Genomic DNA, 27,256 nt, shown 5'->3' on the forward strand with positions numbered 1-27,256 from the left:
GCCTTTATCACTAGTCAAACGTCCATTGATAAACTCAAGCTTCAGTCTCTCATAAATAGAATCAAGTAAGACAAGTTATGAGGGATACTCTTTCCACTTATTCTACTCAAGAGTCTAAAGCCCCAGCTGTATAACTGCCTTCACCTCGAAACATCTTTACAAAAGAGCTCACACCCTTCACCCAAAGCCCAAGTTTTCTCCTCGCTCCCAACTTCAAAGGAATTGTTGCCAATCCTTATAACAAATCCAACTCTTTCTGACCTTCTCAACCACCACAAACTCTCAATCTCTTACTCTCTATCCAATTGCATCCTTTGCAACTACATCTTGTAGTTCCTCCCCTACCAATCACACATCCAATGTTACATCTTATCTACCCACTTGCCTCTTCATAATTGTCACATGGGACACCACTCTAAACCCAAAAGAATTAAATCAAATAACTAACTGCCAAAATGTATTGAATCCTTCCTCTAGTTCACAACCTAGCATTGGCTAGATCTTCATGGAGGCTTCAGTGCCTTCTTCTCCTATCCACACCATGATGAATCCCCCTTATCCCTATCAAAATGTAGCATGGTAGCCTCTTCAATATCTTTAGATTGAACCATGCCATTCACAACATGCAAATTAGCTCCTATCCACTCAAGAAATGGTGCTTGATAACACATGGCAACAAGAATCCTGTGTATGCATTTTCCACAGAGCACTAAGCACAAACTAGCACTATCCTTCCCAACGCATTCATTTGTTATGTGTAAGCATCGAGTGTTTTGACATGCACGGTAGTTTCTAAAGTTGCGCTTTTGGAAGCATGATATACTTGAGCATAATGTCCAACAAATGCATAAGCATGCTTCAAGGTAGGTAGGTGCACAAGGGTCATTCAATGGGCACTAGTGTAAGAACATGGGTTACGAATCATTTATCTCAGCATTGTGAGGGGTGACAGGTAGAGCGTAGTTCCTTATTCATGAGAGGTGAGCTAAGAATTATTTTTTGGTCTGTGGGATATGTATATATAAGTATAGCCCAGAGTGTACGACACATGTAACTATCTATTATATTAAATTTTGGATGTTCCTTATTGGTGGAAGAGAAGAAAGGCGAAGAAGATGGTGGAAGACCTCCGATAAGGCTAAAAAGAGGAGGAAGAAGAAGGACAAAGACAGAGTAAAAATCACGAGTAGGGAAGAAGGGACAGAGGAAGACGAAGACAAAGATGGGTTTTCTGTGCGTGGCCATGTTTTGAAATGTTAGACCATTACACGAGTTTCTATAACTTCAATACGAGCGCGGGAGAGAGAGAGAGAGAGAGAGAGAGAGAGAGAGGGAGGCTGCCTTACCACCCTTGACACTTACCATGGATAGACACAGAGCAGCCTGATCGGAAAACTTTTACTGCAGCCATTGCTCCCCCTTTTGCCCCTCTTCTAGAGCTAAGCCTTCAGCCGTTGCGATCTAGAAACCACGCGCGTTTTCTAGGTTTGTCCCAAGTGCACTTTAGCCAAACAGGAACACAGGTAAGGGGGAACATTTCACCACACAGGTTTGAACAGGACGCTTGCTGCAAAAAGGAGGGTGCTAAGGAGCGTGAAGGGTTCTAAATGATTTGAAATGGTGGATTGTTCTAAGTATACCCGCTACTTTAATTCACCACTAGGAAGCAACTGATCAGAAATGCTCTAAAGGACGCTTGCTCTCAGAGAATGAAAGCGCAGCAAAAAGCGTTAGTAAAGCTGTGTTTTGATCAGATGTGGACCTACATTTAAGGATGCAGCAGGTGTATTTAGTAGTTCAAGATGAAAGAAAAACTAATCTTGTGAAGCAAGAGATCAGCTTGGAGAGCAATGTACAAAGTCTATCATAGCAACGATTAGTCAGTAATTAAGTGGGGCTACAGGTTCACGACAAGGCAACAAGGAGGGAAGACCTCTTATAACTGATGCCTAGAGTAAATAAAGAGGCCGATGCAGTTGTGGGTCTGAGAAGAGGAAAGTAGAGATGTAATGGGAGTGAAGATGGATGGTTGGTTCTACTAAAGGTACATGGAAGATAATAAGGGTTTCTCTAAGTTCTATTTTTCTGCAGCTGTTGGATAAAACCCATTAAAGATTGGAAGTGTAGCTATTCCAGTCATTTTGTTTGATTGATGAAGACACCAATAATGTTTGTGTTTACGGCAGTGGTTTGATGTATGGAATTTGTGGTTTGTCGGGTGTCTAGTTGCACTCAGTTTGAAGAATAGGAGATTATGGAGAGGTTCATGGAGAAATATTGCTGAAGCAGGTTGAGAGATGAGGGAGATAGAGAAGAGATATGGAACAACTCCTAGAGTTTTTTGCAAGCATAGTACACCAACATCATGATGCTTTGCAAGTGTGATCAGAAGCATCATCTTGAGAGTCATCATTTCCAACTCCTTCAGGTATGATTAGCAGAGTAAGGGCAACATGCAAATTATTGTGAAGGAAGAAAGTAAATGCATCTAGGAAGAAGGCAGCCGGCCGGTAAAAGAAGATTGAGGAGGGGCTGGTGCAACGATTTTTGGTTTAGTTAAATTGCTTGACATTTTGGCTTGGGATGCAGACTACGGTGCTGTCACTGGTTGTACTAACAGTCACGATGTTATTTCGACAGCGGTGGTGAACTGATCTCCAATAGCTGGTACACAAAGAGGTTAGAGTGCTGTGTGTGTGAAGGAGGGCTGCAGCTTATGAAGAATAGATAATAAAGGGGAGGTGGCTATATCTAGAGGGAGCTGTTGTTCTTATGAAGGTATCCTCTTAGAAGCAGAGGGCTAGTGAAAAAAAGAGTGACAGGTGGAGATTGGAAGAGGAGAGTAATGGAAGATAAGAACAGCCAGAAGATTCCTTTGAGAGCTTGTTACAGAGATAGCAACAAAGAATTAAAGCTACCGTGCAAAATATCAATTTGAGAGCAAGCGGGGGTGAGGTTTAAGTAGTGCAAAAGAGTGGAAACAAAGAACAGTCTATTCAGGCCTGAAATAGATATTAACCTAGCAAAAGCTTCACGCCACGACAAGAACAAACACCAAGCACAAATTTTTAGCAACCTTATGAGATCTGGAGTAGTGTAGCGGATGAGAATGTGAAGGAAAGAGAGAAGACAACGGACGTAACCTGGGATAACACAATTTCAGATTGCAGCAGAGCCATAGCAAGTATTCAATTGTTATGGACCATACCTCTTTGAAGGGGAGTTGTAAATTCCAATAGAGGTGATAATTTAGAAGGGAGCCTCCTGCTGCTCGAAAGTTTGATTCTTAGATTTTGAAAGAATGGAAGACAAGAAGAGGCAAAATGACGTTCTCAGATTTTGAAAACATGGTTTCTTAAAATTCATACCCACTCTATCATGTCTGAATACATACCAAGTGTGGTGAGCTTGCAAAAACACAAATGGTTCGAGCATGTCATTGATATTTGGAAGTTAACAAGCTGTGCATTTCTGTAATTGCAGGAATTTCAAGACAAGGTTTTCAGCATTTTATGAAGTATATGTCTAGGTAATACTGTCATGGTGCATATTCACACAGGTACACCACAATGAACCGTCTTCAGTCTTTAACTTTGTATGTTCCATTTTGTCTTGGCTTTGCAAACATGGTGGTAGCTTTGACATATTAAACTAATTGGAATCAATAGTGGCATTTCATGGCAGGCATGTATCATGTACTTTTTAGATGTTGAAGCATATGTGCAGCTAAAAGAACATTAATGGTGGAGGTGCGGGCATATTCTAGGAGGTGCAAGCAATGTTTGCATCAATTGGAATCATGACCTGACTGGCCATTTCATATATCAATGACAAAGAAATGAAACATTGCCTGGATGTGTAATGCTTCAGAGTTTTTCAACCATATGTGCAACTCACGTGGACATTGAACAAAAGTATTGAGTTTTGATGTTATGGGATTGCATGTACATATTTCATTTGGTATTATAAGTTTCTATGGCCAGTGCATTCACAGTGCTGGCATTGCTATTTTGAAACAAACAGCGTATTGTGTGTTGCAGGAATGCGCATCCAATCAAAATAGATAGTAGAATCTCAACCTATATTTTGGTGTCTACAGGGTGGAGTTAGCCAGAAAACACTGATGAAAGTGACCAAAGAAAGTAGGAATAGACAACATAAAATCTATACAGCCTGGGCACATGGATGTTGTAGAATAGCTGCATATGGCTACTATCCCATAACTGCGACAACAAGCTGAGAAGTTGAGAAAGTGTGGAGCAAGGAGGAGAAGAGGCATGGAATGGTTGCAGGATGGGCATATATATGCATGTAAGTACTAGATTACAGTTTTCTTTTTCAAATATTTTTGTGCAACATTGTGAAGTATTTAATGTAGTTACATATTGTTAGCTCTTATTTGTGTGTTGCTTGCAAGTTCCCTTGTATCAGTCAGGAATGCCCAGAGCTATACCCTAGACTCTTACCCTATGAAATGCCAAAATTGTAGGTAATAACCCAGCTATGCTCTCTGTGACAACATTTGGACTATGCATGTGGGCATGATGTGATTCCTGAAGGTGGCATTGCAAACTTAAGACATGTTGTCAAGGATCTCATGTTGTTTTCTCCACTATTATGATGGGGTGTCTTCTTGCTAGCACAATAGAGGCTCTAGGTATTTTTATGAGGTAATTTTGATTCCCTTTTTTGGTTTAAAAACGTGCACTTGAAAAGAAATGTGTCATCCCATAGGAGAAAGGGTGCTTTCCACATAAAGCAGACCTGAAGTCAATGCAACTACTTGTAATGGATTAGATGGTTTGTTCTCTCTTGGCTTCTGTATGGCATCGTATGATATAATCTACTTGATGTACTTGTTGTAAACCTACTTACTATAGCTACTATCGCATAAGATGATATTGTATAATATAGTAAATGTATTGTAACCTACTTGTTGTAGCTGCTATTAGTCTCCCTGAATTTAGCTACCCACAAGATTCCACGTCAAATTTTACTAATTGTCTTTTCCTTACTACCCACAAGATTCCACCACAAACTTTGCAATAGGAGATGGTGCACAACAGGTAGTGAAGATCTATCATAGTTTGATACACACTCTCTTTAATTTAATTGGAATTTGCAAATTGAAAACGAGCAATTCTTCAATTGTCGTATGGTTGACTGTTCGACAAGATCTAGGTGCCTTATCAAGGCATAGAAAGATGTTGTAGCCATGGAGTAATTATTGAGCCATTAATTTTAGGATTTCTAGTAACTCATTATTAAGTCTTCTTAGACCATCCCTAAAAACATATCAGTGCTATTTTATTATTATTAAATGGCTTATTTTGGCAATAGTTTAAATCTCAAACTCTTTATAAATATAAGTCTATGTGAGTGCATCCATAGTTTCTTTATTTTAGCTAGCCATCATTCAACCCTGTGACACCCATTGCCGCTCTCACCCCTTTTAGAGGACATTTTCAATTCATGGAGCCTTCTTAAAGTGCTACCTTGTTGTCCATAACCACTACAATGTTAGGTGATTTGATGACCAGCCATCTGATTGTTGTATCCTCAATGCCTTGCTAGTTTGGGATACTTAGCTGTTGCATATCTATTTGATTGCCTAGCTAATTCACGGTGTTCTTACTACCTCCTCTAATATACCTGGTGGTGGATAGGCCCACCAAGGCAGCCTATTTCATTCCCATGAAGACACAGTTTATTGCATCATAGGTAGCTAGTCAATTCATGAGCATATATTTAAGTTGCATGAATTATTGTAAGTTATTTACATAACATGAACTCCAAGTTCATGAGTAACTTCTGGTAAGCGGTATTTAGCTCCATGGGTACTAAGTTGGCATATTCTACAACCTATCATCTGCAAAGTGATCACCAAACAGGAAGGGTCAACAAGTGGTTGGAGACCTACCTTAGACACTTCTGCCACATGAATGTGCACTATGTGTGAGACTCTTGGCTATACTTGATTGAGTTTGCCTGCTATAATTTTACCCATACGAGTATTGGAGTTTCTTCCTTTGAAGCCTTATATGGCTATAAAGTGCCCTTTCCTACAGTTCTCTTTAATGAGAAGGTTAACCCTCATGGAAAAGAGGAGTTAGAGCAGATGCAAACCCTTCTTTAGCAATATAAAGTGAATCTTAGAAAAGCTCAAAAGCATTAATGAAGATGTACATGGATGAGAAGAGGTGTCCTATGGAGTTCCAAGGAGAGTTGGTTTTGTTGAAAGTACCTGAGTCTCGCTACTCCACTTTGAAAGATGGCAATCTTCAATTGTGATTATGCTTCAAACCAAAAAACCTAAAGTATCCCAAAGATAAGGAAACTTATCCATGCTAAATGTAGGCCTCCAAGAAGCTTTTTTAAGCACGACAATCCTCTCCACTTAATCAAGTACTCAATAACTGACCTAAAGTGAAGCTTCTTTTCAAGAGCTACCTCCCAAGTATATCCCTTAGGAGATCACAGAATAGCATGAAAAGAAGCTTCACTTTAGGTCAGTTATTGAGTACTTGATTAAGTGGAGAGGATTGTCGTGCTTAAAAAAGCTTCTTGGAGGCCTACATTTAGCATGGATAAGTTTCCTTATCTTTGGGATACTTTATTGGTTGAAGCATAATCACAATTGGGAAATATTTATTGTAGACAACGTCAAACATCAGTCTGTTTATTCTACCTAGTTTTTAGCAAAGTGCCACTTATATAAGGTGAAATTAAACTTTTAAAGCTTCGTATTGATATGTAGTATGCCCCATTTGGACCAGCCCTTAAAGAGTTATGGCAATTTTTACTCCATAGCCATCAAGGTAAAATGAAAGGCCCAAATTGTTCCATAATGCTTCATAGCCTCAATCTCCATTGATCGGTCCAATCCAATCCTTATAAAGTGTGAAAGCCTTGCAATAGAAGAGACTTCAGCCCTTTTGAAAGCTCAATGACAATAAATTTGAGCTTAATGCATGAAACCGCCAAAATGTCGACCCATAATGCCCTCTTGATAGTCAATGGCTTCAATGATTGCAATCTTGAATAGGTCTTATTGACAAATCGTCAAGGATTTATGAGAAATTCAGCAATGCTTCTTAAATGGCATGTATCTTGATGATGACTTGCTAATTTGTCTACCTTGGCTCTAACTTTGCTTCCATTTACTAGAATAATCTCTAGCTAAGTTGTATTCTTCACTTAAAGGGACCTTTGGTATTTACACTAGTCTCTTTCAAGAGTTGTACCACATATACTTGTGAAAATGGAAAATCTTGGTTAGGATGTAACTAAATGGAATCAATGACCAATGCTCTCATACCACTTGTCAAAGAGGAGACTAGGCAAGAGAGAGAAGAGTACAAAAGAGAAAAAGACTAACGAGAAGAAAGAATGACTAGAATGAGAGGAAAGAGATGAGAATCCATGAAAGCTTGGAGAAGTTGGAGAGATGAACAAACCGTTCTTGTGTATTATTGAATAATGAAAAAATTACAAGTCTCTACATTTTAATACCTATGTCAATGTATCATGGCATTATTTCTTAAATACACTAAAAATATAACTCTTTCTAGTTTCTTACATTAGACTATAATAAAAGAAAAGAAGTGAGAGAAGCCATGAAAGAGTAAGTCCTTGTTATGTACAATAACGTGAGATAATCCATGGAGCTTGAAGATGTATTCCATGAACTGACAAGGCACTTATGATGCAGTAAATTGTGCCTTTGTGCGAATGAAATGGGCTATCTTGGTGAGTCTATCCACCACCATATATATACTATTCCATCCCTTCTTAATTGTAGAAAAGCCATTAATAAAATCTATGATTATGTGCATCCACTTTCCTTTAAGAATGGGTAAGGTTTGCAACAAACCACTTGGCTTATGAGTGATATCCTTATTCGGTTGGCATGGAATGCATCTATTAACATAATCTTTTACATTCTTTCATAATCTTGTACATTCTTTCATAATCCTTTCCAGTGAAAACTCTTGGAGATCTCATTATAGGTTTTAAACACACCCAAGTGTTCAACTATGGGTGAAGAACCCATCTCCTTCATAAAATTTAGCCAACTGTATATGAACTTTTGAATATATTTGGGTGTTGATTTTCTCTTTGCCATTGGCTACTTGCACCTTAATAGGCTATTGTAAATCTATGGAAAGAGAGTTCAGCCTATCAAGAACTGACTTATTTACAAAGCTATGTGTATTGTCATTGTCTATTAAGATAAAAACATCTTTCCCATGGATAGTACCCTACATACGACAAGCATCCAAAAAGATAGAGCAAAGTATAGTGGTAGCAATGTGTAGATCAATCCCATTCGGCTCAAATGGTACATTTCCACCTTTGTCTTTGTGGTTGGAAAAGAAGACCCATTTGTGAGAATTGCAAATTCACATTAATATTGGGGAAGCAAGTCCTAGTAACATGCTAATCCTTGGCGCAACTGAGGGCTAATAGAATCCCTGTTAGTGCCCGACTTGTGAGGTAGCACTAATGTATGAAGCAATGAAGAGTTGGTGCATGCATGTATAAAACTATCTCTAGAAGCCTCAACTTCATGCATTTAAATATGCATCATAGCCGCTTTGGGTACCAAATGGTATATAGAAACTTGGGGCTACCAAAAGACATGTTAGATTCACCAATATTACTCCCAAAGTTTCCCTATCTATGTATAGCCTTATGATGTCCAAGAGTGGTTGACTAGGAACATCCTTTTTGTACTTGTGAGCATATATTTCAACTAACTCAATTGCTTGAAACAATATGGTTACTTTTTGGGCCATAACATCAGTTGATAGACTAGGCTCCAAACCATCAATGTATTTTTGCAACTTTACATCATTAGTCACATTTTCCACATACATTATAATATTTAAAAATTGAGTGGTATACTCTCTAATACTCATTGTTCTTTGTCTAACTGATATCACTACTTGGCTAATTTTTTCTTTTTAATAGGGACACAAACACTTGAACCATCTTTGCCTTGAAACCTTCTCAATTATTAACCTATTGATTTTCTCTCTTGAAATATCTCCACCATGTATGAGCAAAGTCCTCTAGGTAAAGATAAGCAAACTGTATCTTTTGGTCATCTGATCTAGGAAAGATGTTAAAATATTGCTCCAATTTAGATGTCCTCTCCTCTAAATCTAAAGGAAAGATCAATGCCACTGTACTTAGTCAATACTATCTTATCATGGAGTTCTCTTTTAATAAAGCCTTCCTACCCATTAGAAGCTTCGAGATGCGTGCCCATGTAACTACCAATGGGGACTAAAATATTTGGAGCACTCCTGGTTACTAAATTCTTACCCTTGAAGGATTGGATGCATGAATGCTCAAGGCCATCTGTTCATTTCTAAATGAAGTTTCTCCTATCTCATAGGTGAAATCAGGTATTTCTTTCCTTCCAATAATCCCAGGCTATGGGTTAAGCTTAGGGGGTAGAAATAACTATTTTGATTCAAATCTATCCTTGTTTTCTTTATCAACTATCTGTGCTACCATAAATTGTAAGACTTGGCTAGTGAGCTTGTCTAATGATTTCATTGTAGAAGCAGTGAACTTATCCAAAGAATCTTTGGTAGAATGAGCCATTTGCTCTATTACTTCCTTGGTTTAGGCATTAGATTCTACCATTTGATCTAACTTGGAAACAAGCTCAAGATACCTAATTGAGTGCCTAGTCTCATGGTTACATAGAGTGTCATTTAAGGTACTATATTCCCCATATTCTTAAGAATCTTTTTTCTCATGTTGTGAATCCATCATTGCATCTCTAGATTCCTTGATTTGTCGCTGAAAATCCTAATTTGCCTTGTTCTTTCTTTATTCCTACCATTTCTATATGTTATCCAAGCAGACCTCCTATCAAAAAAATGGTCGTAACTTTCGATTTTGGTATGCAACTAAGCTAGTTTTTTATTTACATCTAAGCTAAGGATGAGCTCTTTGAGATAATCTATCAAACACTTCATTAGAATTAGTAAAAAATGTTGTGAGAATATTCTTTTGTGGCTATACAAAAATGTCCAGCAACCTGTAAATGCCCTACTTTAGTGTTCTAACCACCCATAGGTCCAAAGTAAGGTGCCTAGACCATATAACAACCTTTGTTTGGTTTATGAGGGCTAAGAGCAACTTATAATGACCTGTAACAAACCTATATATGCCTTGTAACAACCTACAACACCTATAAATGGATGGCAATCACCCCAAAATAGCCTCTTCGTATTTTACTTACAAACTCTCACAATCTATTCTTGAAGGTCAAAATAAGATGTAAACCATGTAGATTGATCACAATGAACACTCTATTTCTAGCACTTCAATGCTCCACTTACAATACCAACGTGAGAGATAAAGCGATATAATTTGGTAGCATTTGGACTACTTCAAAACATGCTTGAATAATGCTTGGATTCTTTGAATAATATGCTTAATCTCTTGCATATGACACAAGGAAGGTCTTGCATTCTTGAATAATGTGCTTAATCTCTTGCATATGACCTAAGGAAGGACTTGCATTCTTAAAGAATAATCTTTCAAATGGTTACTAATTGAAAATGGAATAGAGGTCTAGATCTAACATGGAAACTCCATAGTTTACATTGACCTCTTGCTTCTATTTCATGGATGAACTTGTCATTGGTTATTTTTGAGCTTTTGGACTTGGATGAGTGCTTCAAAGCCTTGAATCTTAAAGAGATGTTGATAAATATTTGTTGAAGGTAGGCCTCCAAAGCAAGAAAGGGAATATTATTCAAGAAATTGTAAACTTAAACCAAGGTTTTCATGGAGTCCTTGCCCTATCACAACCAGGGTTTCAAGAGGAGAAAATACTAGGAAAAGAGATAGCATTCAATCTTTATCAAGCCCTCATGGATGATGCTTAAGGAAGAAGCATAAGCATGAGACCAACACACATGATAAGATCCATGAGGAAAATAGAGTTGTCCAAGTAGCACATTCAGCTTGCTTGACTTGGAAGAATACTCCTCTAAAGCTCTTGACAATAGTGCTTATCTTGAAGGTTTTGACGCTAGGAAGCTTCCTCTTTAGTCATTATGTTTGAGAAGAAGAGATCAAAGAGAGGAGTAGATATTTCTTAAGAAAAGCTCCATGGGAGCTTCCAAGAAAGCTTGCAAAGAGGAAAGAAAAGCCTCTTCTACAAAAGTAACTACTTTGAAGATTTTCTCTAACTCTTCTACCCCTTCTTTGACCAAATATCTCCAAAAATTGCACGAAAAGTAATTATGAGTTGTTATTTTGACTATCCACCACCACATCTGTTCCTTCTAGCTTCAAAGATGTCCAGACTTGTCTTCTTCCAATTATTGAAATCCTTTAGTTGCATAGATGTACCATCAATGGAAGTGGGATAAAGGAAAAGTGGATAAAAAATTTGTGCTTTGATACCACTTGTAATGAAGGGACTTGAGAGGAGAGAGAAGACTAAAAAGTGAGAAATTGAGTACAGAGGATAGAGAAAGAGACTAGAAATGGAGAAATAAAGACCTGAAGAGAAGAAAGAGATGGCTAGTAGCCATGGATGGATAGGTGAGAAGCTTGAGAAGGTGAAAGGACAATTTGTATTATTCAAATGGTGCATGTACAAATGTCTATATCTTTTATACTTAGGTCAATGTGATACTAAATATTTATTCAAATATGTCCCTAATTTAGTTCTTTACAGGGAGAGGGATGGAGAAAAAGAGCCATATACAATCTCTCAAAGACTCACCTTTACCCTTTTCATAATTAGATCGTGTATTCAATTGAGAGAGAGAGAGAGAGAGAGAGAGAGAGAGAGAGAGAGAGAGAGAGAGAGAGAGAGAGAGAGAGAGAGAGAGAGAGAGAGAGAGAGAGAGAGAGAGAGAGAGAGAGGAAGAAGAATTAAAAAAAAGGAAAAAAGAGAAGAGGGAGAGAAGGAAAAGAGGCGAGAGGGGGGAGAATAAAAGGAGATAGAGAGAGAGAGAGAGAGAAGAAAAGCGAGAGAAAAAGGAGAGAGAGAGAACGAGGAGAGGAGGAAAAATAAACTAAAATAGAAGGCATAGAGAGAGAGAGAGAGAGAGAGAGAGAGAGAGAGAGAGAGAGAGAGAGAAAATTAAAAGATTAGAAATAGAGAGGAAAAAGAGGAGAGAGAAAGATAAGAAATGGATTGTGAGCGAAGTTGTGCGATAACATGGCAACTTCGCTTGCCGCTTCGAAGTAGCGAAGCGGCCTAACGTTCCATGCATGTGCGGAACGCTTATGCCTATAGTAATCAAATGCACTTGTCGAGTGTAAACTTGAATATTGTGATATTCTAATGTGTCGTTATTACCTTGTCCATGTATAACTACAACTTCATTCACTGTTGAAATGGCATAGTGTTTAGAAGTGGACCGATTCTCAAAAATTATAATTATTATTTTCATAGAGGGATTGGTTTGCAAGTCTACACCTACCACTCTACATGCATAGGCATGAATATTGTGATTATGCATCATTTATTAAAGTCCCTCTAATAAGTTTGGCGAATGCCGAGACATAACCCCCATGCGATTCAATAGCTCATTTCAATATCATAAACATAAAGTTGTGTAAAGTTTGGCATCTGTCATTCATTCCTCATTTGGAAGTAGGAAACCTATGCAATGATATATTGATCCATGAACTCAACAAGTATAACGATTTTCATTTTGAGAAAAAAGCTCATCAAATTTTGCACCCCTTGAAACAAACGCCAAAGCATTACTCTATGCAAGGGTGTTTTTTTTTTAAATTCTATATTTTGTGGATGTGAGCCATCCAACAAACTACATAGAGATTGTGGAGGTTGTTGTAAAAGTGGTAGAAGTACTTTTTCACTTTTACAATAATGTTTTCAAATAGAAACAAAACGTACATTTTTAATTTTAAATTGTCACAACTTAACCATCCAATGCTCACATGTTGGGGGTAAAGGCGCCTCCGCCTAGCTGCCTGTGTATTACTACACTGATAGTCACCGCTACTGCACACTGCAGGTGGCGGGCGTCCGTCACCGTCACTTTATTCTTTATTCTTTTAGTGACAGTTTGAATAAAGGAAGGCCCGGTTACACATTGTGACTGTTGGAGTTCCCATTTCTTGTCTCTCTATTTCTTGCCCTTGCTCTCCCGCCATAGCTCTTACGTGCAAGCTTCGATCCTTTTCACCTTTCAACTGGTATCGGAGCACGGCTTCCCGACTCTTGAGCTTGGCTCGTGGCATTCTCAGCTTCCCATCGACTCCCCACTCGCATTGGGTCTCCTTCCCAGCAGCCATAGCTCATTCTCTTGAGCTCCCGTCACTCCCTAGCTTCCCGAGCTTCTTCCCGGCCTATTGAGACACCATCAGGGCATTGATATTGAGGTATTGCTTCATTATTTCAGAGATTTATCTCAGTCCACAGGTCTAGGTAAACAGGGTTTTCATAGGTTGTGGGCAGTCATAGCTCACACCTCTTGGAGCTTCCTTCACCTAGATCTTGGTTCCAGCCTATTAAGGCTTGCTGAGGCTTGGTGTAGGCCTTCTTTGGCCTCCATTTGTGCCCCCTTTGGGCCCCATTGTTGACACATGGGACAACAGATCCCCCCAGCCAGCTCACGTTTTTTTTGCGCATATTTCAAAATCTGGCCCAAAAATCACTCTTTTTGTCATATCTCGGGCATTCGGAACCCAATTCAGGCAAGATAAGAGTCTAAGTTAGGGTTTTGGCATGCTCAGGATGCGATGGTGATGTCGGATTTGCCAAATTCTGATGACAGAATATTCTGGAATAAGTTTCAGGTCTGGGACAACATGTATTTGTATGTCTATAGCTTATGTGATGCTTCTACTGATGTCTATTGATACCGGATCACTTGTGGATGTTATGCCTCTTATGTGAGACGCATTTGGAGCTGATTTAGCTCAGTCATTGACTGTTTTGAACAATTTCAAATCTATCCAAAATAGGGCAGCCACCTGTTACTTCAATTTTATGCTTACAGGTCTTGGCATTTGATGTCCGATTATGCCCGGTTGGTGCCTATACATACGAGAATGTATGCCTATGGTTTGCCTATGGATTTGAGCTTGGATTGAGTACAAATTTGCTCAGTTTACAGAGGTTATATGCTGCTGGAAACTTCAGGGCTGAAGCTATTTATGCTATAGTTGGGTTATGCCTATTGGTCACGGGGTGCTCCCGGCTACTCGGTATGATGTCATGATGTATTTGGACTATGCCACATGTCTTGTTTATGCTCTGGAATGCTTTTGAGTTGAGATTAGAGCTCGATTTGGGTTTGACTGTCACTTCTTTGCAGCTGGTATTTCATCTATGACATGGTTTATGCCTAGACTACCCAGTATGGGTTATGATATCTTGGTGAATGCTTTATGCTTTGGCTGTGGATGGCAGTTGTTTGAGCTTGTCTCGACATTCATTTGAGTATTCCCTTGAGCAATTGGACATTGACTCGGATTTTTCCGTTACGACTTGGCTTTTTCCATTACGACCTTGGATGCTATCGAGGCATTGTCTTGGTTAACTGTCTTTGGTACTTTGACTTGGTTTGCTTGAGCTGTTGAGCTCGTTTATTCGCATTTTTTGTGCCAGTGGGAGCATCTTGTATGCTTGACCGACATTGAGCAAGAGGTTTATACTATTTTGAGCATTTTGCAGATATTTGAGACTTTGGGATCTCTTATACTTAAATGTTACATGATTCATGCACTGATATCTTGGAGTTGCTTTTCACTTGAGCTTGGGCTTTGCACTCTTGTGAGCATACACCTACTGGTGTCAGGTCTTGCCAGTGTTATGTATACTTTGCTCTATTATGGATATGCCTACTCACTAAGGGATGCTTTGGTGATATGTTTGGGTGTTTGCTCAAGGTCTTGATGACTGTTTGGTGTTGATTTATGTCCGTTTATGGCTGGTCATGTCTTGGCTGTCATTTCTTGACTTGGTGCAGTGATTTGGTCAGCAATTGTTTCTCACAGTACCCTGCTGTCATTTATTACAGCAAGTATATAACTCCAGACTGACATGGATTTTTCATGTTGAAATATTCTGAAATGATGTACTTTCACTAGTACTTAGTGGGCAGCAGCTTTGGTTACATTTTTCTCGTAATTTTTTCTCGATTTTGGTCATTTTCTGCAGTAAACAGCAAGTAGTCTTGAATTGTATGTAGTCTCCCAGTCTGCATTATGGCGAGTTCGTCCACTGATCATGCTATTTTCAACATCACTAAGCTTGATGGTACGAATTACTCTTATTGGAATAGCCAGATTTTGCAGGTGTTGGTGCAGAAATCGCAGATCAAACCATTGAAGTTGAGCGGGCATCTGCCTGTAACTATGCTAGATGAGGAATGGCTTGAGCTTGATGAGTTATGCAAGTCCACTATTGTATTATCTCTCACAGAACATGTTCATTACAATGTATTTGAGGAAGAAGAGAGTGCATGGTAGTTGTGGGATAAAATCAAGAATCTCTATGACAAGAAAAGTCCAGCGAGTCAGATGTATTGGCTGAAGCAGCTTATGGATCTGCACATGAAGGAGAATGTGACTATGTCTGCTCACTTGAGCCAATTCCATGCTATACTCAAGAACTTGACTTTGCAGGACATCAATTTTGCAGAGGATGTCACTCCTCTTTTCTTGCTTGGTACTCTTAATGAGTCATGGGATGTATTTCGCATTGCATTATGTGCCTCTACTGCTACCTTGAAATTATCTGATGTTGAGAGTGCTCTTCTGCAGGAAGAGGTTAATCGTAAGAATTTGGATGCCTCTCGTGTGTCGCATGCTATGACAGTTAGAGGCAGGAATGATGGATATGGAAAACATGGCAGTGGCAGTGGCCGTGGACGGGATTCTCAGAAATCTCGGTCCAAGTCTCGTGAGAAGTCACGTAGCAAATCCCGTGGTAGGAATGCAGATGTTACTTGTCACCATTGTGGAAAAAAGGGCCATATTAGGCCACAATGCCATGAACTGCACAATGAAAGGCGCAAAGATAAGGGGAAAGATAAAGTGCATGATAAGTCTTCAGATCGCAGCATAGTGCCTGCAAAGTCTAGTGTTAAAATTAAAGAGATCAATGTTATGCAACTTGAGGATGTTGATGATGATGATTATATCCTTGCAGCTTCTTCTAGTGCTTCACAGATGACAGAGATACACTCTATGTATGTACAGTGTTGGCTCTTGGACTCAGGTGCGTCCTTTCATGTGACACCTTGCCGAGAGTGATTTCATTCATATCGTATTGTTTCGGGCTCTGTGCGCTTGGGTGATGACAACTCTCTTGATATTGTGGGCATTGGTGCTGTTAGGCTGCAGTTTCCTTCTGACAGCAGTTTTGTTATGCAGGATGTATGTCATGTACCTGCTTTGACATACAGTCTCCTATCAGCTGGACAGCTTGATGACACAAGTTATCATGTATCTTTTGGAGACTCTGCATGGAAGATCACTCGTGGCAGACTTGTGATTGCGAGAGGTGCCAAGGCTGGCAGCCTCTATCCCTTGATTGTATCTGCTTCTTCCCTTGATTATGTTTTGTTTGTGAGTTATATCCCACATGTATCTCTTTGGCATGCCTGTTTGGGCCATATGTCTTTGAAGGGAATGAAAATGCTTTCTGGTTTGTATTACCGCCCCTTAATTATGCATGTTTTGATTCATGTGAGCATTGTCTTTATAGCAGGCAGACTATGTCTACGCATAAGAAGTCTGGTAGGCCACGCATGAGTGAGCCCTTGGCATTGGTACATTCGGATATCTGTGGGCCCATGCCTTGTCAATCTATGGGTGGTGCAAAATATTTTGTTACTTTTATAGATGAATTTTCACGGAAAGTTTGGGCTTATTCCATTAAGCTGAAATCCGATGTCTTGGCTGAGTTTCAAAGATGGCTTGCATTGGTTGAGAACCAGTCTAGGTATAGGCTAAAATGCCTAAGGACAGATAATGGGGGTGAGTATGTCTCACGTGCTTTTGAGCAGTTATGTGATGATAGGGGTATTAAGCGTCAGTTGACTACCCCCTACACCCCCTCTCCCCCCCCCCCCCCCCAGAATGGTTTGGCTGAGCGGATGAATAGAACCATCCATGAGCGTGTACGTAGTATGCTTAGCCACGCAGGCCTACCACAGAGCTTTTGGGTTGAGGCAGTTAGTACAGCTGTGCATATCATAAAGAGATCACCTTCTAGTGGTTTGGATTTCCAGGTTGCCGAGGAGGTATGGACTGGAAAACCTCCCTTTTATGCGCATCTCCGTGTCTTTGGATGTGAGACATTTTGCCATGTGCCCAGGGACAAGAGAAGTAAGCTGGATCCTAAGAGTATCAAATGCATTTTCCTTGGTTATGGGGATGCAGGTGAGATGGGTTACCGTCTCTGGGATCCGCAGGCGCGGAAAGTCATCCGCAGTCATGATGTAGTCTTCCATGAAGACAAGATGCATAGGCAGCCTGAGAGAGTTGTTGAGATCCGCAGGGTCATATTTCAAAAGGAGCCGAGAGCTCCCGCACAGCCAGTTGGACAACCTACAGCTGCAGCAGATGCTCATGGTCAGGGTGTTGGGCAGGCAGCTAGGCAGGGAGCAGAGCCTGCCGTGAGACGGTCTACTAGAGACAGACGTCCACCTGATAGATTTCAGCCCTCGATGTATTATGTCTTGGTTACAGATGCAGGAGAGCTATGCGCAGGGGTGACAATCACTCCTGGGAGATGGCTATGCAGTCTGAGATAGACTCCTTGCATAAGAATGAGACTTGGGATTTGGTTTCCTTGCCCAAGGGCAAGAAGGCTTTGCCATGCAAGTGGGTGTACAAGCTGAAAAGTATCCCTGGACACCCCAAGTTGGCATAGAAGGCTAGACTGGTAGGAAAGGGTTTTAAGCAGGAGCATGGTGTGGACTTTGATGAGGTCTTTTCTCATGTGGTTAAGATGACCACCCTACACTTAGTCTTCACTTTGGTTGCTCAACTTGACTTGGATTTATACCAGATGGATGTCAAGACGGCTTTCTTACATGGGAACTTGCATGATGAGATTTATATGGAGCAGCCTAAGGGCTTTGCAGAACCTGGCAGGGAGCACCTAGTGTGCAAATTGAATAAAAGTCTTTATGGCTTGAAACATGCACCTAGGGAGTGGTATCATAAGTTTGATGCCTTTATGTAGTCACAGGGCTACAGCAGGAGTGCTATGGATCCGTGTCTTTACACGAAGAAAGCCCATGATGGTTCTTTATTGATTTTGGTACTCTATGTGGATGATATGCTGATAGCAGGGAAAGCTCATGATGAGCTAGATGCTTTTAAGGCTCAGCTCAAAAAGAGCTTTGAGATGAAAGATCTGGGACATGCCTCTTACATACTTGGTTTGCGCATTAGACGCGACAGGCATCGATGACTCCTCTACTTGTCACAGAGGAAGTACATTCATAAAGTCCTTGAGCGCTTCCGCATGCAGGACGTAAAGCCTATTGGATGTCCATTGCCTTCTTATGTGAAGGTATCACAGGCTGATTGTCCGCAGACAAATGAGCAAAGGGCCGAGATGGCCAAGATTCCCTATGTATCCGCAGTGGGCAGTCTTATGTATGCCATGATCGCCACTCGTCCAGATATTGCCTTCGCAGTTGGTGTTGTGGCACGCTATATGGCTACACCTGGCAAGAAGCATTGGGATGCCATGAAGGGTATCATGAGGTACCTGAAGGGCACTGCAGATATGTGCATATGCTATGGCAGCCAAGATACAGGAGTCGTGGGGTACACTGACTCTGATTATGCAGGACATGCATATAGTAGGAAGTCCACTTCCGACTATGTATTCACATATGCTGGAGGTGCTGTTTCTTGGATGTCCAGGGTGCAGAAATACACGGCCCTTTCTACTACAGAGGTTGAGTATGCTGCAGCCACTGAGGCTTGCAAGGAGGCCATTTGGTTGGGTCATTTGGTTTGCTGACCTTGGTATTGATGCTATCCCTACATTGCATTCGGATTCTATGAGTGCTATTCAGTTAGCCAAGAATCCGGTCTTCCATGTGAAGACGAAACACATTGAGGTGAGGTATCACTTCATATGTGGGGTCGTTGAGGACAAGTCTGTTGATCTTGTCAAGATCTCGGCTGATTAGAATCCTGCAGATCTGCTCACGAAAAGCCTCTCTGCAGAGCGCTTTGCTTTCCTCAAGAGGTTGATGGGCGTGTGATGAGATGACGTATTTCCTCATCCTGTTGTACATGTGTACATGTTGTACTGTCTTTTTTTTTCTTTTTCTTTTCACTCCTCACTAGGGCCGATTTGCCTTTAAGTGGGAGGTTGTTGGGGGTAAAGGCGCCTCCGCCTAGCCGCTCGTGTATTACTACACTGATAGTCACCGCCATTGCACACTGCAGGTGGCGGGCGCCGATCACCGTCACTTTATTCTTTATTCTTTTAGTGACAGTTTGAATAAAGGAAGGCCCAGTCACACATTGTGACTGTTGGAGTTCCCATTTCTTGTCTCTCTCTTTCTTGCTCTTGCTCTCCCGCCATAGCTCTTGCGTACAAGCTTCGATCCTTCTCATCTTTCATCACAAACCTTGCAAAGTGTACCAATTATATGCATATTTGGTCCTTTGAAGAGTAAACTAGTTATTGATTGATGAACTTCTAAATTAGATGTGACATTTCATGGAGAATTGAACAAAATCCACCATTTTTTAGAAGAAACACTAGAGGGTCGTTTTTGTAATGCTAATATAGTATCTCAGTATTTATATTATTTATAGTTGCATTGTTCTATTGACCAATGGGAGGTGCCGATACTTGTAAGGGCAAGAATTCATGGAGAGAGAGGCAAAGTGGCACACTTCACATTTGAACCCATAAACTGCTTCTATCTACATTATCTTATTGATGGATTTTGAGTTTGTTTAGAATCCCATATAGAGTTTGCATGATATTATACTTCTATCTACATCATCTTATTGATGGATTTCGAGTTTATTTATAATCCCATATAGAGCTTGCATGATATCATATCCATTTGTATCTCTTCTAGGTTGTTTTTGTAAGTGTTGTAATTCTATTCTAGATCTTCATGTGTACCTATGTTTAGCTCCAGTAACAAAAGCATTTACCTATACGTACTTAATCCATTATTTGAAGTTTATTATAATTGGAAAAGTTGTCAAAAAGTTTCATGTACTAATACTAAAGTTAATCGCATCCAAGCGATGCATCGCTGTAAATGAAAAATGGTATTGTATTATCCTCGCACATGAATTAACGCACAACAAACTCTTTGATGCACATCCAGGCTAATACTATTTGGTGCAAGTAAGGTAACATGCACATTAAGGGCAATACTCTTTGATGCAAGCAATCCCTCATTCTTGTGAGGAGTTAACTCACATACTCTATTCTTTGTACAACTACTTCCTCTATAAGCTATTTACACGATCCTCACTTTATATCTCTCTTATAATATTTTATCAATCCTCTCTAGAGGATCAATTGTATCCTTATAGAGAGAAATGTATGCACTTTGACTGTTCAATAAAATTTTCAATTATTTCTTAATTGCATCTAAGCGATGCATCACCCCTAGGTAAAAAATAGTCTTGTCTTATCCAAGCATGATGTATTGCAATGAGAGAGAAAGAGAGAGATTATTAAAAAGTTCTATTAAGAATGATTTTAAAATGTGCCAAAGAGACATCAAAAAGTTGAGAGTTGACTAATTAGAAAAAGTCTTGCCAATATTATATATGTCAAGTGAACTATGGATTTAAGGACCTATATATCTATAAGGAACTTGAATATGCGATCCATCCTCTCCATTTGGAAATAGAAGAACATACAACAAAGGTATATATGCCTTATGTAGGTTAGATATAGTAATCAAATGCCATTGTAGAGTGTAAAAACTTAAATATTGCGATATTCAAATGTATCATTATCACCTTGTCCAAGCATAATTGCAACAACTTCACTCATAGTTAGAACATAATACTTTCTAAAAGTGGACCGATTCTCAAAAATTTTCATTCTTATTTCCATAGAGGGATTGGTTTGCAAGTTTACATCCAATGCTCTAAATGCTTGGGCATAAACATTATGATCATGCATCATTTGTTAAAGCCCTTCTAAAAAGTTTGCCAAACATAACCCCTTGTGATTTGATAGCTCATGTTCAGTATCACAAACATAAAATCATGCAAACTTTGGCATTTTTGGTTCATTTTAAGAATCCCCATGTGATTTGATAGCTCATGTTTAGTATCACAAACATAAAGTTGTGCAAACTTTGGTATCTGTCATTCATTCTCATTTGGAAGCATCAAACTTATGCGATGATATATTGATCCATTTTGAGATAAAAGCTCATCAAATTTTGTACCCGTTGAAACCAATGCCAAAGCATTGTTATATGCATTTATGGCTTTTTTGAATTATGTACTTTGTAGATGTCAGCCATCCAACAAACTACATAGAGTTTGTGGAGGTTGTTGTAAAAGTAGTAGAAGTACATCTCCACCTTAATGTTTTCCAATAGAAATAAAACATACACTTTTTGTTTCGAATTGCCACAAGTTAGCTATGCAATGCTCACAAACCTCACAAAGTGTATCAATTGTATGCACATTTGGTCCTTGGAAGAGTAAAATAGTTGTTGATGGATGAACTCTCAAATTAGGTGGCATTTCATGGAGAATTGAACAAAATCCACCATTTTCAAGAAGAAACATTGTAGGATTGTTTTCATAATGTTCATATAGTATCTCAATATTTGTATTGTTTGGAATGTACCAATACTTGTAAGGGTAAGAATTCATGGAGAGAAAGGTAAAATGATGCACTTGGCATTTGAACCTATAAATTGCTTCTATCTTCATTATCTTGTTGATCGATTTTGAGCTCATTTAGAATCCCTAATGAGGCTCACACGACATTGTATCCATCTCATCTCTTGTAGATTGTTGCAACTGTTGTAATACTATTCTAGCTCTTGCCATGTGCCTATGTTTAGCTCTAGTAACATTAAGCATTTGCCTATATGCACTTAATCCACCATTTGGATTTGTTTTAATTGCATTGTGCCCTTGTTGGCATAGCACACCTAGTATTTGAACACCTATATTGCTTCTATGTGTGTCATATCGTTGGATACCGACTTGGTAAGTTGTTTGAATTGGAGATTGCATGCATTGCATTCATATATATCTCTTGTAAGGTATTTTAGTTGTTGCAATTCTGCCTTAACTCTTGTGATGTGTCTACATTTAGCTCTAGTCATGTTGAGTATTTTCCTATGCACACCTAATAATAAGTGATCTCTACTCATAGAATGCACCGAGAGTACCATTGTTGGGGATGACCCAAGATAAAATAACAATGAAAAGAATACCTTCATATTAGTTTTAGTACAAAATTTGACATATGTTTCAATGAGAAAGAAATGTCAAATCAAAAAGTGTATTATAATCGAAAACAATGCCAAAAAATTTCATATATTAATACTGAAGTTAATCGTATCCAAGTGATGCATCACCATAAGTGAAAAGAAGTATTTTTGTATCCTCGCACATACATCAATGCACACCATCTACTACCTTTATAAGCTATTGTACACGATCCTCCCTTTATCTCTCTCTTACAATATTTACTCAATCCTCTATAGAGGAAAAATTGCATCCTTATAAAGAGAAACCTATGCACTTTGACTTTTTAGTAAAATCTTCAAAATTTATTTCTTAAATTGCATCTAAGCAATGCATCATCTTAAGTAAATAATAGTATTGTCTAATCCAAGCATGATATATTGAAATGAGAGAGAGAGAGAGAGAGAGAGAGAGAGAGAGAGAGAGAGAGAGAGAGACATTAAAAAGTTGAGAGTTCCATTAGATGACTCATTTAAAAATGTCTTGCAAATATTACATATGTCAAGTGAACTATAGATTTGAGGATGAGCCTATGCGATGACTCATGTGGGTCGGCATTGTTAAAAACCTATAAAGACAAACTTTAAAAGAGGTAACTTGCACATTTGGGGAAGTGCTCTCTATCGCAAGTATATTCTCATTTATTTGACCAAGTAACTCACATACTCCCTCATCTATACAACTAATACTCCTAGCAAGCTCTTGTAGCTTGTCTTCCTAATCTTCGTGAGGTACTTGTACAAAATGGCTTCATTAATTGGATCTATCAAATAAAGGATGTGGTATTTCTAACATAAGGCAATTGGATCTTACAATGATATTAGAGGGGGTTCCCATCCAATGCTTGATGGATTCCTTTTACTTCCTTTTTTTGTGAGTGATTTTGCATGATTTGTTTATAAACACATAGCACTTGTTTCATGAATATGAAGGGTGTTAGTATTGAATGATTTTGCATTATAAATGATGTTAGGTGAAGACATATAGTTCTATAATGTGGACTTCATAACAGAGAAAATGATGTTAGGTGAAGACATATAGTTCTATAATGTGGACTTCATAACAGAGAAAATGAGATTTCATTTGACGTTTAATCAAATACTTGAACTTCACAGACATTAGGGAGGGGTTTTCACTTCATTTTCTACCATTAAAAAAATAATTTATTAACTTACTAAGGAATATGAACCCTACAAAAGGATTATGCAGAGGCATAATCAATAGCAAAGCATCTAACATGAAAGTCATACACATAGAGATAAGCCCCAGAGATAATGTGGGTAAGAGGCTATTTATTACAAGTACTATTTTCATTCCTAATACATGTTAGTTACCACTTGCCAGGTGGTGTAGACAAATTCTTGTTTGATTAGTGTTTGCCATGATAACAACCAACAAGTCACAAGGTCAAATGTTGTCAAATATGGCCCTCTATTTGAAACCATGAATGTTCATACTATTTGAAGTCATCAGTGTTCATACATGGTCAACTATATGTTACATTTTCAAGACTTAAGTCACCTCATGATCTCATGGTTTACTTAATGATAAAATGTTTATTCTCACATCACTACCAACATTGTATGCAAGAATGTTTTGCAAAAGGTTTCTTAGTAGAATGTGATGTTGCTTTTAGTCACACATGTCTAGATTACTTACTTGACTAGGCCATTCTACTTTTTGTATTAATATTGTGCTACATTTGCTCCAAATTGTTGGCATTATTTTTGTTAAAACAAAAATGCATATTAAAACATTGTTTGCATTCTATAAACAAATGCTCATTTTAAGAAGTTTACCAATAACTTTTACCATTATTTTGAATTGTGTTTTGCATGTAATGGTTGATGAATGTGCAGTTAAAGTACCTTCTCATTGTTTAGATAGTATGTTGGTTGGAGACTCATCTAGTTATTCATACTGTAAAATAAACTTGTAAGGTTAGAATTTGCATTATTCAATTATATGAATTTTTAAATAACTATTAGATCTATGGTAGTATCTCTCTTATCATGTACATCTTGGTTAGGTTCACAAATGAACACCCCTACATATCACCACAATCCTACTTTTCAACATCACATACATTTGTATAGGATCTTTGGTCTATAACTATGCAATCGTAAGAGCTATTAAATCATTGTATCATTTATATATCAAGATTAGGTATGATATATAAACTTAGTGCTTTTGTGCCATGCCTTATCTTCCTAGCCTTATAATGACGTACTCCCATATAAATAGGACATCGCATTCTTGGGCAAGGTATGAGTTGCACGATTTATCGTCCTTGGTAACCTTGCATTGGCTTTAAAGGGTGCTAGCAACATCTTGTACATATGTAAAGTTATACATTTTGTTTGATAAGTTTGCATACATCGTGTGGAATGTGCCTATGTCCAATACTTAATATACTTAATTTTGAATTATGTTTGTTTGTAAGGAGCAAGACAAGGAGTGATTTTTCTACTACAAAGGCTCAATTAATTACATTTGCCATTGCTCCATTGTGCATTTAGTTTCTCATGGAGCAAGTTAGTGTCAATGGCCATCAAGAAAGCAAAAACTTAATTTCGTGCAGAGTGACCTTTTTTTTTGTATCTATTTGACTTGATTTTATGTTGTCCATTATAGCTTCCACATCTAAACATTGTCCTTTTTGCGCTTGATTTTCCATTTAATGATGATATTTATGTAATTGGCTGGCAATTGATAATATACTTGTTACACTTGTTTTAAACTCATGTTGTGGCAAGCGTTTTTTGACTTTCTACTACATAGTTGCAATTAATTTAGTACACATATATCCATTTGGTACATTTTACATTTGTGTTTAATTATGTGGATATTTCTGATATAGCATTTTAATGTTTTTGGTTACTATACGATGTGTGAAAGCATATATAAGTGGTTCACTCAAGGGAAGCAAAGTAATCTTGCAATCCCCTAAAGTGGTGTGCTATAGTGGTGAAACTTTCTTTTTAATTAAAATAAGGGGATATATATATATATATATACAAAGAGCAAAAAAGAAAGAAGAGGAGAGGGAGGGAGAGAGAGAAGGAACAAAGAGAAAGAGAATTATAGAGAGAGGAAAGATAAGATTTAAGAGAGAGAGAGAGAGAGAGAGAGAGAATAATAATAATAATAAGAAAGAGGAACAGAGGAAGAGAGATGGGGAAAAATAGAAAAGAGAAAATTCTTTTTAAAATTAAAATATTTTTTGAGAGAGAAAGGAAGGGAGAGAGAAGGAGAGGGGGGAAGAGAGAGAGAGAAGATAAAATTTAAAAGAGAGAGAAAGAGAGAAGAAAAATATAAAATTTAAAAGGGAGAGAGGGAGAGAAGAAAAAAAGGAAAATTAGGAGAAAGGGGAGAAGAAGAAAAGGGGGCAGAGAGAGAGAGAGAGGCGAAAAAGAGAGAGAATATAAACATAAAGAGAGGGGAAAATATAAAATTTACGTACTTTAAGAGAGATTGAGGGGGGGGGGGGAAAGAAAGCGAAAGAAGAAGAAGAAGACAGAGAGAGAATATGCAAAGAGAAAAAGAGAATTATAGAGAGAGAAAAGATAAAATTTAAAAGAGAGAGAATAAAAAATAAAGGAGAAAGAGAGAAGGAAAAGAGAGGAGAGAGAGAGAGAAGAAAAAATTTAAAAAGAGAATGAAGAGAGAGAGAGAGAAGAAGAAAAAAAAGGAAAAGAGAGGAGAGGAAGAGAGAAGGAAAAGAGAGGGGGAGAATAAAAGGAGAGAGAGAGAGAGAGAGAGAGAGAGAGAGAGAGAAGGAAAGAAAAATAAACTAAAATAAAAGGCAGAGAGAGAGAGAAAATAGACAGAGAATTTGGGGGAGAGAGAGAGAGAGAGGAAAAAGAGGAGAAAGAAAGATGAGAAATGGATTGTTGAGCGAAGTTGCTGTGCTAACTTTGCTTGCCGAATTTGTCGTGAAGCGACCTTCGCACGCGCAGAAAGCTAGTTTACATTATCAATGTTAGTACTATATTTTCCAGAATCATAAACGCCGATATTATTTCTTAAAAATTAAAAACTTATTTGGGATGATGTTGTTGGTCCTATACTCACATTTCCTTACAAATTTTCTCTATTCTCTAGGTGTACAATTCCGTTTTCCTATAGGAATACATAAACATACATCGAGAGAGGGAGAGAGATGCAGGGCGCAGGTGGCAGCTCCTCTCTCCCATCGCCACTGTCAAGGCCACAGCCTCCCTCGGCTTCTTCCTCTTCGTCTTCTTCTGCCGCTGCCCTAACCTCCGTCCAGCAGTTCGCCGAGGACCAGCTCTTTGCTCACCTCGCCGACGAGCTCACCTTCAACGAGGACCGCAAACTGGAGACCGAAAGAGGTACGTCTCGCAGCGGGAAATGTAACTAACCCTCAGATAGACCACTTGATTACCACAATCATCTTCGCTATTTGGCCTTACCACGTCTCGATCTTGCTGCATTGCTTAATTATCACGATAATCATCATTCGGTCTTAATTATCACAATAATCATCATTCATCTTGATGCATTTGTTGATTTAGTCCGAAATGGCGATGGCAGCCTGTTTTCCGCCCCCTTTTTTGGTGTGCCTATAACAAATCCCATATGTCATCTCTTTTCAGCGCTGATGGAAGATCTTATGGAGTCCTTGCGAAAAGAGGAGAAGCTTTTGGATGCAGATGCCTGGAAGTACGCGGCTCCACGCTCACAGTTGCATCTCACTTCCATGTCAGGTATCTATTTCAGAGCTCTCTGTTGGTTTGCTCCTTCAACTTTACGTGTACTTACT

The 27,256-nt window shown here is 38.7% G+C and overlaps 1 protein-coding gene across 3 annotated transcripts in view; it reads left to right on the forward strand.

Moving 5' to 3' along the window:
- The first annotated feature begins 1,182 nt into the window (after window positions 1-1,182).
- The window catches only part of LOC148034878 (uncharacterized), a 49,838-nt gene continuing 23,764 nt past the window's right edge, over window positions 1,183-27,256 (forward strand). For 2 of the 3 annotated variants that reach the window (XM_087679812.1, XM_087679813.1), the window contains exons 1-3: window positions 1,183-4,311; window positions 26,575-26,825; window positions 27,090-27,200. In XM_087679812.1, the coding sequence (XP_087535938.1) occupies window positions 26,633-26,825; window positions 27,090-27,200 (304 nt within the window). In that variant the 5' untranslated portion in view covers window positions 1,183-4,311; window positions 26,575-26,632. The remainder of the gene's footprint in view (window positions 4,312-26,574; window positions 26,826-27,089; window positions 27,201-27,256) is intronic. The other variant, XM_087679811.1, reaches the window with a different exon arrangement.

The sequence above is a fragment of the Lygodium microphyllum genome, chromosome 6 (genome assembly GCF_053477565.2).
Source record: "Lygodium microphyllum isolate KBCC chromosome 6, Lygodium_microphyllum_v1.1.10, whole genome shotgun sequence".
NCBI classification, from domain to species: domain Eukaryota; kingdom Viridiplantae; phylum Streptophyta; class Polypodiopsida; order Schizaeales; family Lygodiaceae; genus Lygodium; species Lygodium microphyllum.